The 14,716-nt window shown below is 47.5% G+C and overlaps 1 protein-coding gene across 1 annotated transcript in view; it reads right to left on the minus strand.

Annotated features, from left to right (window-relative positions):
- Positions 1 to 3,687: 3,687 nt before the first annotated feature.
- LOC311125982 (condensin complex subunit 3-like) overlaps positions 3,688 to 14,716 on the minus strand; it is a 52,488-nt gene continuing 41,459 nt past the window's right edge. The window contains 7 exon segments of the mRNA XM_084200005.1: positions 3,688 to 4,016; positions 4,179 to 4,239; positions 4,343 to 4,390; positions 4,637 to 4,757; positions 8,516 to 8,683; positions 10,515 to 10,677; positions 12,990 to 13,171. Of these exon segments, the coding sequence (XP_084056131.1) occupies positions 3,890 to 4,016; positions 4,179 to 4,239; positions 4,343 to 4,390; positions 4,637 to 4,757; positions 8,516 to 8,683; positions 10,515 to 10,677; positions 12,990 to 13,171 (870 nt within the window). The 3' untranslated portion in view covers positions 3,688 to 3,889.

Here is a 14,716-nt window from a genome sequence, read left to right on the forward strand (position 1 = left end):
TGTCCGTAGAGCTCCGAGACAGGATTGTGTCGAGGCACAGATCTGGGGAAGGGTACCAAAAAATGTCTGCAGCATTAAACGTCCTCAAGGAAACAGTAGCCTCAATCATTCTTAAATGGAAGAAGTTAATAACCACCAAGACTCTTCCTAGAGCTGGCCGCCCGGCCAAACTGAGCAATCGGGGGAGAAGGGCCTTGGTCAGGGGGGTGACCAAGAACCCGATGGTCACTCTGACAGAGCTCTAGAGTTCCTCTGTGGAGATGGGAGAACCTTCCAGAAGGACAAACACCTCTGCAGCACTCCACCAATAATAATAATAATAATAAGCCATTTAGCAGACGCTTTTATCCAAAGCGACTTACGGTCATGCGTGCATAGATTTTTACGTATGGGTGGTCCTGGGGATCGAACCCACTACCCTGGCGTTACAAGCGCCATGCTCTACCAATTGAGCTACAGAGGACCACTTAGGCCTTTATGGTAGAGTGGCCAGACGGAAGCCACTCCTCAGTAAAAGGCACATGACAGCCCGCTTGGAGTTTGCCAAAAGGCACCTAAAGACTCTTAGGCCATGAGAAACAAGATTCTCTGGTCTGATGAAACCAATATTTAACTATTTGGCCTGAATGCCAAGCGTCACGTCTGGAGGAAACCTGGCACCATCTCTACGGTGAAGCATGGTGGTGGCAGCATCATGCTGTGGGGATGTTTTTCAGCGACAGGGACTGGGAGACTAGTCAGGATCGAGGCAAAGATTGACGGAGCAAAGTATAGAGAGATCCTTGATGAAAACCTGCTCCAGAGCACTCAGGACCTCAGACTGGGGCGAAGGTTCACCTTCCAACAGGACAACGACCCTAAGCACACAGCCAAGACAACACAGGAGTGGCTTCGGGACAAGTCTTTGAATGTCCTTGAGTGGCCCAGCCAGAGCCCGGACTTGAACCCGATCGAACATCTCTGGAGAGACCTGAAAATAGCTGTGCAGCAACGCTCCCCATCCAACCTGACAGAGCTTGAGAGGATCTGCAGAGAATAATGGGAGAAACTCCCCAAATACAGGTGTGCCAAGCTTGTAGCGTCATACCCAAGAAGACTCAAGGCTGTAATCGCTGCCAAAGGTGCTTCAACAAAGTACTGAGTAAAGGGTCTGAATACTAAATGTGATCCTTTTTTTTTTTATTCTCTTCTCTTTTTTTTATAACTTTGCAAACATTTCTAAAAACCTGTTTTTGCTTTGTCATTATGGGGTATTGTGTGTAGATTGATGAGGATGAATTTATTTTTTAATCAATTTTAGAATAAGGCTGTAACGTAACAAAATGTGGGGAAAAAGTCAAGGGGTCTGAATAAATCCCGAAAGCACTGCATATGTGGTTAGCTGATATGTTAAACAGATCATCAGATTGCTATGTTAAATGTACTGAACACAAATATAAACGCAACATGTAAAGTGTCATGTTTCATGAGCTGAAATAAAAGATCCCAGAAATGTTCCATACGCACAAAAAGCTTATTTCTCTCAAATTTTGAGCACAAATTTGTTTACATCCCTGTTAGCCAAGATAATCCATCCACCTGACAGGTGTGGCATATCAAGGAGCTGATTAAACAGCATGATCATTACACAGGTGCACCTTGTGCTGGGGACAATAAAAGGCCACTAAAATGTGCAATTTTGTTACACAACACAATGCCACAGATGTTTTGAGGGAGGGTGCAATTGGCATGATGACTGCAGGAATGTCCACCAGAGCCGTTGGCCTGATAATTTCTCTACAATCCAGCCGCCTCCAACGTCATTTTAGAGAATTTGGCCTCAAAACCGCAGACCACGCGTAACCATGCCAGCCCAGGACCTCCACATCAGGCTTCTTCACCTGCGGGATCGTCTGAGACCAGTCACCCAGACAGCTGATGAAACTGTGGGTTTGCACAACCGAAGAATTTCTACACAAAATTTCAGAAACCGTCTCAGGGAAGCTCATCTGCGTGCTCGTCGTCCTCACCAGGGTCTTGACCTGACTGCAGTATGCCGTCGTAACCAACTTCAGTGGGCAAATGCTCACCTTCGATGGCCACTGTCACGCTGGAGAAGTGTGCTGTTCACGGATGAATCCTGGTTTCAACTATACCGGGCAGATGGCAGACCGTGTGTATGGCGTCGTGTTTGCTGACGTCAACGTTGTGAACAGAGTGCCCCATGGTGGCGGTGGGGTTATGGTATGGGCAGGCATAAGCTACGGACAACGAACACAGTTGCATTTTATCGATGTCAATTTCAATGCACAGAGATACCGTGACGAGATCCTGAGGCCCATTGTCGTGCCATTCATCCGCCGCCATCACCTCATGTTTCAGCATGATAATGCACGGCCCCATGTCGCAAGGATCTGTACACAATTTCTGGAAGCTGGAAATGTCCCAGTTCTTCCATGGCCTGTATTCTCACCAGACATGTCATCCATTGAGCATATTTGGGATGCTCTGGATCGACGTGTACGACAGCGTGTTCCAGTTCCCGCCAATATCCAGAAACTTCGCACAGCCATTGAAGAGGAGTGGGACAACGTTCCACAGGCCACAATCAACAGCCTGATCAACTCTATGTGAAGGAGATGTGTCGCGCTGCATGAGGCAAATGGTGACACCAGATACTGACTGGTTTTCTGATCCACGCTCCTACCATTTTTTTTTTTCTTAATTTTTTTTTTTTTTTTCATTTTCAATGTAGTCCAGCAGGAAGTGGACCAATGTAGTCCAGCAGGAAGTGGACCAATGTAGTCCAGCAGGAAGTGGACCAATGTAGTCCAGCAGGAAGTGGACCAATGTGTTGCTGTCAGTGATAATGATAATCTCAGTATGTACCACACACCGTCCAGTTCACTCACACACACACACACACACACACACACACACACCGTCCAGTCCACACACACACACACACACACACACACACACACACACCGTCCAGTCCACACACACACCGTCCAGTCCACACACACACACACACCGTCCAGTCCACACACACACACACCGTCCAGTCCACACACACACACCGTGCAGTCCACCCACACACACACCGTGCAGTCCACCCACACACACCGTCCAGTCCACACACACCTCAGTAATGACATAGCCAGGTGGTCTCCCTTTGTTAGAGCTCTCCTGACCTCAATGGGACTTCCTGGAGGAATAAAGAGTTCTCCTGACCTCAACGGGACTTCCTGGAGGAATAAAGAGTTCTCCTGACCTCAATGGGACTTCCTGGAGGAATAAAGAGTTCTCCTGACCTCAATGGGACTTCCTGGAGGAATAAATAGCTCTCCTGACCTCAACGGGACTTCCTGGAGGAATAAAGAGTTCTCCTGACCTCAACGGGACTTCCTGGAGGAATAAAGAGTTCTCCTGACCTCAACGGGACTTCCTGGAGGAATAAAGAGCTCTTCTGACCTCAATGGGACTTCCTGGAGGGATAAAGAGCTCTCCTGATCTCAATGGGACTTCCTGGAGGAATAAATAGCTCTCCTGACCTCAACGGGACTTCCTGGAGGAATAAAGAGCTCTCCTGACCTCAATGGGACTTCCTAGAGGAATAAAGAGTTCTCCTGACCTCAACGGGACTTCCTGGAGGAATAAAGGTTCAATAAAGGGAGAATTACAGCAGAGAGACACAACAGGAAGGAGGAAGTTTAATCGTTTTATTTAATCCAATTCCTTTCTAGATAAAACAGGGTTAGAGACAGACAAGACAGTGTTTCTCCAATGTCATGTCCACTCCTCTGAACAACTAAACTGATACATCTACTGATTCTACTAACTAGGCTGTCCCCTCTGCCTGTCGTGACCTCTGCCCTCTTAACATCCCTACTCTATCTGACCTGGGACTCTAGGAGGTGTTGGCCTCCTGGTTGATGAGGGCACTGAGGTCCATTCTGGTTTTGTCCAAAGCTGCCGTCTTGGCCCGGCGGGACGGACGAGGTGCCGGCACCGAGTCTGGAACATTCTCCCCATCACTATGGAGGGAGGAGCGGAGGGAGGGAGGGAGGGAGGGAGGGAGGAGAAGTTAAAGGTCATATACAGAACGGATCCATTTCAACAGTTGTACATTTCAGGGCCGATTAAGAGAAGATCCTAATACAATACTACTTCACGGTGTAATGTTCACACACACACACCTCTCCTCGGAGGACTCGGCAGGTCTGCTGGACTTCCTGGCTGTGGTGGCTTTCCTCTGACCTACGAAACACACACACACACACACACACACACACCATTATCAACGGTTTGCTGAACCCTGTCAGAGAGGTTAGCAGGAGGTGTGTGTGACATCAGGTAATACCTCTCTTGGGTCTCTTGGCAGACTGCTCCAGGTCTTGGTTGGCAGCCTCTGTGGAAATGAAGACGTTAAGAGTTTCATCGGGGGTCTCTCTCTCTCTCTCTCTCTCTCTCTCTCTCTCTCTCTCTCTCTCTCTCTCTCTCTCTCTCTCTCTCCCTCTCTCTCTCTCTCTCTCTCTCCCTCCCTCCCTCCCTCCCTCTCTCTCCCCCTCTCCCTCTCTCCCTCTCTCCCTCTCTCTCTCTCTCTCTCTAACAGCAACGTGACCCACTACAGTTTGGTCCCGTGACGTGGGTTTACCCTCAGTGTTGACGTCTACAGGCTGTAGTGTCGTAGCGCCGAGATCCGGTTGGTCGTTGGAGTCCTGCAGCTGTCCAATCAGCTTCTCCACGGCACGCAGACAGATACGATCCTTCACCTCCTACACAGACGTGGGTTGGTTTGGTTTCAATCAGGAAACGTGCGTGTAATGTGTTGTAGCAGTGGGTCTGTTGCCGTCAGTACTGACCTCCGGACTGTACCTGTGTAATGTGTTGTAGCAGTGGGTCTGTTGCTGTCAGTACTGACCTCCAGACTGTACCTGTGTAATGTGTTGTAGCAGTGGGTCTGTTGCTGTCAGTACTGACCTCCGGACTGTACCTGTGTAATGTGTTGTAGCAGTGGGTCTGTTGCTGTCAGTACTGACCTCCAGACTGTACCTGTGTAATGTGTTGTAGCAGTGGGTCTGTTGCTGTCAGTACTGACCTCCGGACTGTACCTGTGTAATGTGTTGTAGCAGCGGGTCTGTTGCTGTCAGTACTGACCTCCGGACTGTACCTGTGTAATGTGTTGTAGCAGCGGGTCTGTTGCTGTCAGTACTGACCTCCAGACTGTACCTGTGTAATGTGTTGTAGCAGTGGGTCTGTTGCTGTCAGTACTGACCTCCGGACTGTACCTGTGTAATGTGTTGTAGCAGTGGGTCTGTTGCTGTCAGTACTGACCTCCGGACTGTACCTGTGTAATGTGTTGTAGCAGTGGGTCTGTTGCTGTCAGTACTGACCTCCGGACTGTACCTGTGTAATGTGTTGTAGCAGCGGGTCTGTTGCCGTCAGTACTGACCTCCGGACTGTACCTGTGTAATGTGTTGTAGCAGTGGGTCTGTTGCCGTCAGTACTGACCTCCGGACTGTACCTGTGTAATGTGTTGTAGCAGTGGGTCTGTTGCCGTCAGTACTGACCTCCGGACTGTACCTGTGTAATGTGTTGTAGCAGTGGGTCTGTTGCTGTCAGTACTGACCTCCGGACTGTACCTGTGTAATGTGTTGTAGCAGCGGGTCTGTTGCCGTCAGTACTGACCTCCGGACTGTACCTGTGTAATGTGTTGTAGCAGTGGGTCTGTTGCTGTCAGTACTGACCTCCGGACTGTACCTGTGTAATGTGTTGTAGCAGTGGGTCTGTTGCCGTCAGTACTGACCTCCGGACTGTACCTGTGTAATGTGTTGTAGCAGTGGGTCTGTTGCCGTCAGTACTGACCTCCGGACTGTACCTGTGTAATGTGTTGTAGCAGTGGGTCTGTTGCCGTCAGTACTGACCTCCGGACTGTACCTGTGTAATGTGTTGTAGCAGTGGGTCTGTTGCTGTCAGTACTGACCTCCGGACTGTACCTGTGTAATGTGTTGTAGCAGTGGGTCTGTTGCTGTCAGTACTGACCTCCGGACTGTACCTGTGTAATGTGTTGTAGCAGTGGGTCTGTTGCTGTCAGTACTGACCTCCGGACTGTACCTGTGTAATGTGTTGTAGCAGTGGGTCTGTTGCTGTCAGTACTGACCTCCGGACTGTACCTGTGTAATGTGTTGTAGCAGTGGGTCTGTTGCCGTCAGTACTGACCTCCGGACTGTACCTGTGTAATGTGTTGTAGCAGTGGGTCTGTTGCCGTCAGTACTGACCTCCGGACTGTACCTGTGTAATGTGTTGTAGCAGTGGGTCTGTTGCTGTCAGTACTGACCTCCGGACTGTACCTGTGTAATGTGTTGTAGCAGCGGGTCTGTTGCCGTCAGTACTGACCTCCGGACTGTACCTATGTAATGTGTTGTAGCAGCGGGTCTGTTGCCGTCAGTACTGACCTCCGGACTGTACCTGTGTAATGTGTTGTAGCAGTGGGTCTGTTGCCGTCAGTACTGACCTCCGGACTGTACCTGTGTAATGTGTTGTAGCAGTGGGTCTGTTGCCGTCAGTACTGACCTCCGGACTGTACCTGTGTAATGTGTTGTAGCAGTGGGTCTGTTGCTGTCAGTACTGACCTCCGGACTGTACCTGTGTAATGTGTTGTAGCAGTGGGTCTGTTGCCGTCAGTACTGACCTCCGGACTGTACCTGTGTAATGTGTTGTAGCAGTGGGTCTGTTGCCGTCAGTACTGACCTCCGGACTGTACCTGTGTAATGTGTTGTAGCAGTGGGTCTGTTGCCGTCAGTACTGACCTCCGGACTGTACCTGTGTAATGTGTTGTAGCAGTGGGTCTGTTGCTGTCAGTACTGACCTCCGGACTGTACCTGTGTAATGTGTTGTAGCAGTGGGTCTGTTGCCGTCAGTACTGACCCCCAGACTGTACCTGTGTAATGTGTTGTAGCAGTGGGTCTGTTGCCGTCAGTACTGACCTCCAGACTGTACCTGTGTAATGTGTTGTAGCAGCGGGTCTGTTGCCGTCAGTACTGACCTCCGGACTGTACCTGTGTAATGTGTTGTAGCAGCGGGTCTGTTGCCGTCAGTACTGACCTCCGGACTGTACCTGTGTAATGTGTTGTAGCAGCGGGTCTGTTGCCGTCAGTACTGACCTCCAGACTGTACCTGTGTAATGTGTTGTAGCAGTGGGTCTGTTGCTGTCAGTACTGACCTCCGGACTGTACCTGTGTAATGTGTTGTAGCAGTGGGTCTGTTGCTGTCAGTACTGACCTCCTGACTGTACCTGTGTAATGTGTTGTAGCAGTGGGTCTGTTGCCGTCAGTACTGACCTCCGGACTGTACCTGTGTAATGTGTTGTAGCAGTGGGTCTGTTGCCGTCAGTACTGACCTCCGGACTGTACCTGTGTAATGTGTTGTAGCAGTGGGTCTGTTGCTGTCAGTACTGACCTCCGGACTGTACCTGTGTAATGTGTTGTAGCAGTGGGTCTGTTGCTGTCAGTACTGACCTCCGGACTGTACCTGTGTAATGTGTTGTAGCAGTGGGTCTGTTGCTGTCAGTACTGACCTCCGGACTGTACCTGTGTAATGTGTTGTAGCAGTGGGTCTGTTGCCGTCAGTACTGACCTCCGGACTGTACCTGTGTAATGTGTTGTAGCAGTGGGTCTGTTGCTGTCAGTACTGACCTCCGGACTGTACCTGTGTAATGTGTTGTAGCAGTGGGTCTGTTGCTGTCAGTACTGACCTCCGGACTGTACCTGTGTAATGTGTTGTAGCAGTGGGTCTGTTGCCGTCAGTACTGACCTCCGGACTGTACCTGTGTAATGTGTTGTAGCAGTGGGTCTGTTGCTGTCAGTACTGACCTCCGGACTGTACCTGTGTAATGTGTTGTAGCAGTGGGTCTGTTGCCGTCAGTACTGACCTCCGGACTGTACCTGTGTAATGTGTTGTAGCAGTGGGTCTGTTGCCGTCAGTACTGACCTCCGGACTGTACCTGTGTAATGTGTTGTAGCAGTGGGTCTGTTGCCATCAGTACTGACCTCCGGACTGTACCTGTGTAATGTGTTGTAGCAGTGGGTCTGTTGCCGTCAGTACTGACCTCCGGACTGTACCTGTGTAATGTGTTGTAGCAGTGGGTCTGTTGCCGTCAGTACTGACCTCCGGACTGTACCTGTGTAATGTGTTGTAGCAGTGGGTCTGTTGCTGTCAGTACTGACCTCCGGACTGTACCTGTGTAATGTGTTGTAGCAGTGGGTCTGTTGCTGTCAGTACTGACCTCCGGACTGTACCTGTGTAATGTGTTGTAGCAGTGGGTCTGTTGCTGTCAGTACTGACCTCCGGACTGTACCTGTGTAATGTGTTGTAGCAGTGGGTCTGTTGCTGTCAGTACTGACCTCCGGACTGTCCCTGTGTAATGTGTTGTAGCAGTGGGTCTGTTGCCGTCAGTACTGACCTCCAGACTGTACCTGTGTAATGTGTTGTAGCAGTGGGTCTGTTGCTGTCAGTACTGACCTCTGGACTGTACCTGTGTAATGTGTTGTAGCAGTGTCAGTAGGTCTCTTCTCGTGTTGCCGTCAGTGCTGAGCTCCAGGCTGCTCAGCGTTTTGGCGTAGAGACGGACTTCAGGAGCTGACGGGTCCTTCAGCATCTCACCACACACACGCACCGCCAGGTAGTCATGGACACACACGTCCTACACACACACACACACACACACACTTTTAGCCTCCAGAGCATACCCTTCAGACAGAGGGATGAGACCAGTAATGCGGGCAGCAGAGGGCAGAGTTGCTATTCTGGTTTGATGATATTGAAGTTAACACGATAGTCTGCTTGGTAACGGTTAGGTTGTATTAATGTTACCGGTGTGTTAGAGGACTGTACAAGAGACCTGGGTCAGATCTGCATACTTAGCTGACAATACCATGTCTTGGGATTCTCTTGATTCTATATGTATTGGGATTCTCATGGCTCTGATCAGTCCCTACACCCAAACGAGGGCATTGCGTTCATCCACCTCTGGCCTGCTGGCTCCCCTTCCTCTGCGGAAGCATAGTTCCCGCTCAGCCCAGTCCAAACTGTTCGCTGCTCTGGCACCCCAATGGTGGAACAAGCTCCCTCACGACGCCAGGACAGCGGAGTCACTCACCACCTTCTGGAGACATTTGAAACCCCACCTCTTTAAGGAATACCTGGGATATGATAACAGTAATCCTTCTTCCCCCACAAAAAAAAATAAATAAGTCGTTGTCCCACTGGCTATAAGGTGAATGCACCAATTTGTAAGTCGCTCTGGATAAGAGCGTCTGCTAAATGACGTAAATGTAAATGTCTATATGTATTGTGATTCTCATGATTCTATATGTATTGTGATTCTCATGATTCTATATGTATTGGGATTCTCATGATTCTATATGTATTGTGATTCTCATGATTCTATATGTATTGTGATTCTCATGATTCTATATGTATTGTGATTCTCATGATTCTATATGTATTGTGATTCTCATGATTCTATATGTATTGGGATTCTCATGATTCTATATGTATTGTGATTCTCATGATTCTATATGTATTGTGATTCTCATGATTCTATATGTATTGTGATTCTCATGATTCTATATGTATTGTGATTCTCATGATTCTATATGTATTGGGATTCTCATGATTCTATATGTATTGTGATTCTCATGATTCTATATGTATTGTGATTCTCATGATTCTATATGTATTGTGATTCGACACTGATTTTATTGAGATTTGATGTTCCAAACATATCGCTCCCCATGTGTCTGCTTCAGAGTTTTGATCAGTCATGGAAATAAAAGTGGTGAAAACATGTTGGCTCGCTATTTAAAAAGAAGATGGAGAACAAGCTATAGGATGAACAATACCGGAGTTTTGACGCGGGTACAGCCGACTAGCGCTAGCTAACACTACCTAGCAACAATTCAGCAATATAATATCGTCCAAAATAATATTTTGATATGTACAGGTGAAGTCGGAAGTTTACATACACATTAGCCAAATACATTTAAACTCAGTTTTTCACAATTCCTGACATTTAATCCTAGTAATAATTCCATGTCTTAGGTCAGTTAGGATCCCCACTTTACTGAGTGTGAAGGTAGGCCTTGAAATACATCCACAGGCACACCTCCAATTGACTCAAACGATGTCAGTTAGCCTATCAGAAGCTTCTAAAGCCATGACATCATTTTCTGGAATTTTCCAAGCTGTTTAAAAGGCACAGTCAACTTAGTGTATGTAAACTTCTGACCCACTGGAATTGTGATACAGTGAATTATAAGTGAAATAATCTGTCTCTAAACAATTGTTGGAAGAATTACTTGTGTCACACACAAAGTAGATGTCCTAACCGACTTGCCAAAACTATAGTTTGTTAACAATAAAGTTGTGGAGTGGTTGAAAAACGAGCTTTAATGACTACAACCTAAGTGTATGTAAACTTCCGACTTCAACTGTATTGTATAGATGTTGTAATGAAGTTCTGTTCATGTTACCTGTGGGTCTCCAGGCTTTATGAGAGAGCTGGGCCGGGTCAGCTCGACGAGCAGCTCCGCTACATTACCGACGTCCACCTCAGCCAGCGGAGACGTAGCCGGAGCATTCAGCAGGGTCTGGAGGGTCAGCAGGAAACACTCCTCCACACACTCCTGGTGGGCCCTGAACACACACACACACACACACACACACACACACACACACACACACACACACACACACACACACAGTCAGGACACACACACACACACACAGTCAGGACACACACACACACACACAGTCAGGACACACACACACACACAGTCAGGACACACACACACACACACACAGTCAGGACACACACACACACACACACACACACAGTCAGGACACACACACACACACACAGTCAGGACACACACACACACAGTCAGGACACACACACACACAGTCAGGACACACACACACACACACAGTCAGGACACACACACAGTCAGGACACACACACACAGTCAGGACACACACACACACACACAGTCAGGACACACACACAGTCAGGACACACACACACAGTCAGGACACACACACACACACACACAGTCAGGACACACACACACACACACAGTCAGGACACACACACACACACACACAGTCAGGACACACACACACACACAGTCAGGACACACACACACACACACAGTCAGGACACACACACACACACACAGTCAGGACACACACACACACACACAGTCAGGACACACACACACACAGTCAGGACACACACACACACACACACACACACAGTCAGGACACACACACACAACGGCACAAACATCTCATCAGAGTACAGTGGGGGAAAAAAGTATTTAGTCAGCCACCAATTGTGCAAGTTCTCCCACTTAAAAAGATGAGAGAGGCCTGTAATTTTCATCATAGGTACACGTCAACTATGACAGACAAAATGAGGGAAAAAAATCCAGAAAATCACATTATAGGATTTTTTATGAATTTATTTGTAAATTATGGTGGAAAATAAGTATTTGGTCAATAACAAAAGTTTCTCAATACTTTGTTTTATACCCTTTGTTGGCAATGACACAGGTCAAACGTTTTCTGTAAGTCTTCACAAGGTTTTCACACACTGTTGCTGGTATTTTGTCCCATTCCTCCATGCAGATCTCCTCTAGAGCAGTGATGTTTTGGGGCTGTCGCTGGGCAACACGGACTTTCAACTCCCTCCAAAGATTTTCTATGGGGTTGAGATCTGGAGACTGGCTAGGCCACTCCAGGACCTTGAAATGCTTCTTACGAAGCCACTCCTTCGTTGCCCGGGCGGTGTGTTTGGGATCATTGTCATGCTGAAAGACCCAGCCACGTTTCATCTTCAATGCCCTTGCTGAAGGAAGGAGGTTTTCACTCAAAATCTCACGATACATGGCCCCATTCATTCTTTCCTTTACACGGATCAGTCGTCCTGGTCCCTTTGCAGAAAAACAGCCCCAAAGAATGATGTTTCCACCCCCATGCTTCACAGTAGGTATGGTGTTCTTTGGATGCAACTCAGCATTCTTTGTCCTCCAAACACGACGAGTTGAGTTTTTACCAAAAAGTTCTATTTTGGTTTCATCTGACCATATGACATTCTCCCAATCCTCTTCTGGATCATCCAAATACACTCTAGCAAACTTCAGACGGGCCTGGACATGTACTGGCTTAAGCAGGGGGACACGTCTGGCACTGCAGGATTTGAGTCCCTGGCGGCGTAGTCTGTTACTGATGGTAGGCTTTGTTACTTTGGTCCCAGCTCTCTGCAGGTCATTCACTAGGTCCCCCCGTGTGGTTCTGGGATTTTTGCTCACCGTTCTTGTGATCATTTTGACCCCACGGGGGGAGATCTTGCGTGGAGCCCCAGATCGAGGGAGATTATCAGTGGTCTTGTATGTCTTCCATTTCCTAATAATTGCTCCCACAGTTGATTTCTTCAAACCAAGCTGCTTACCTATTGCAGATTCAGTCTTCCCAGCCTGGTGCAGGTCTACAGGTGTACAATTTTGTTTCTGGTGTCCTTTGACAGCTCTTTGGTCTTGGCCATAGTGGAGTTTGGAGTGTGACTGTTTGAGGTTGTGGACAGGTGTCTTTTATACTGATAACAAGTTCAAACAGGTGCCATTAATACAGGTAACGAGTGGAGGACAGAGGAGCCTCTTAAAGAAGAAGTTACAGGTCTGTGAGAGCCAGAAATCTTGCTTGTTTGTAGGTGACCAAATACCTATTTTCCACCATAATTTGCAAATAAATTCATTAAAAATCCTACAATGTGATTTTCTGGATTTTCTTTTCTCATTTTGTCTGTCATAGTTGACGTGTACCTATGATGAAAATTACAGGCCTCTCTCATCTTTTTAAGTGGGAGAACTTGCACAATTGGTGACTGACTAAATACTTTCCCCCCCCACTGTATATAGATGCAGTGCGGCTAGGTGTGTGTGTCGTACCGGCTCTCCCGGGCGTACAGCTGGAAGAACACTCCGAGGCAGTGGCGTAGTCTGGTGTCGTCCTCGGTGACGGGGTTGTACCATAGCAACACCAATCGGGAGAGGAGCTTGGCGCTGGAGATCCGCCCGGAATACATCAACTTGGCCAGACCCTCCGCTGCCTCTGTACGCAGTTCAGACACCTGAGACAGAATCACAAATACACACACACACACACACACACACACAGAATCATAAATACACACACACACACACACACAGAATCATAAATACACACACACACACACACACAGAATCATAAATACACACACACAGAATCATAAATACACACAGACACACAAACATAAATACACACACACAATCATAAATACACACACACACACACACACACACACACACACACACACACACACACACAATCAAATACACACACACACACACAATCATAAATACACACACACACTGCAGGCTCTAGCTTGATCTTATCTTGATTATTGTCCAGTCATGTGGTCTAGTGCTGCAAAGAAAGACCTAGTTAATCTGCAGCTGGCCCAGAACAGAGCAGGACCTAGTTAAGCTGCAGCTGGCCCAGAACAGAGCAGCACGTCTTGCTCTTCATTGTAATCAGAGGGCTAATATTAATACTATGCAGGCCAGTCTCTCTTGGCTAAGAGTTGAGGAGAGACTGACTGCATCACTTCATCTTTTTATAAGAAACATGAATGTGTTGGAAATTCCAAATTGTTTTTGCGAAGTCAACTTACACACAGCTCTGACACACACACCCTTACCCCACCAGACATGCCACCAGGGGTCTTTTCACAGCTCTGACACACACACTTACCCCACCAGACATGCCACCAGGGGTCTTTTCACAGCTCTGACACACACACTTACCCCACCAGACATGCCACCAGGGGTCTTTTCACAGTCCCCAGGTCCAGAACAAATTCAAGGAAACGTACAGTATTATACAGAGCCATGAGGGCATGGAACTCCCTTCCATCTTATATAGACCAAGTGAACAGTAAACCTGGTTTCACAAAACAAATAAAGCAACACCTCACGGCACAACGCCTCTCCCCCATGTGACCTTGTTGTTGTGTGTATGTACTGACATGTATGTGGAACTGATAGATGCACACACACACTCTACATGTACATGTTTTTAAATGTATGTCAATTGTAAAAGTATTTTATCTGTAATGTCTTTCTCATTATGTGTTGGACCCCTGTAAGACTAGCTGTCTCCATTGGCGTCAGCTAATGGGGATCCCAATAAATCACATCATAAAGACACACACACACATAAATACACACACACACTCAAACACAAACACACACACACACTCATAAACACACACACACACACTCATAAACACAAACACACACTCATAAACACAAACACACACACACACTCATAAACACAAACACACACACACACTCATAAACACACACACACACACACACTCATAAACACAAACACACACACACTCATAAACACAAACACACACACACACTCATAAACACAAACACACACACACTCATAAACACACACACACACACACTCATAAACACACACACACACACACACTCATAAACACACACACACACACACACTCATAAACACACACACACTCATAAACACACACACACACACACACTCATAAACACACACACACACACACACACTCATAAACACACACACACACTCATAAACACAAACA

Source organism: Coregonus lavaretus (genome assembly GCF_964263955.1).
Source record: "Coregonus lavaretus genome assembly, contig: HAP1_SCAFFOLD_1610, whole genome shotgun sequence".
NCBI lineage: Eukaryota > Metazoa > Chordata > Actinopteri > Salmoniformes > Salmonidae > Coregonus > Coregonus lavaretus.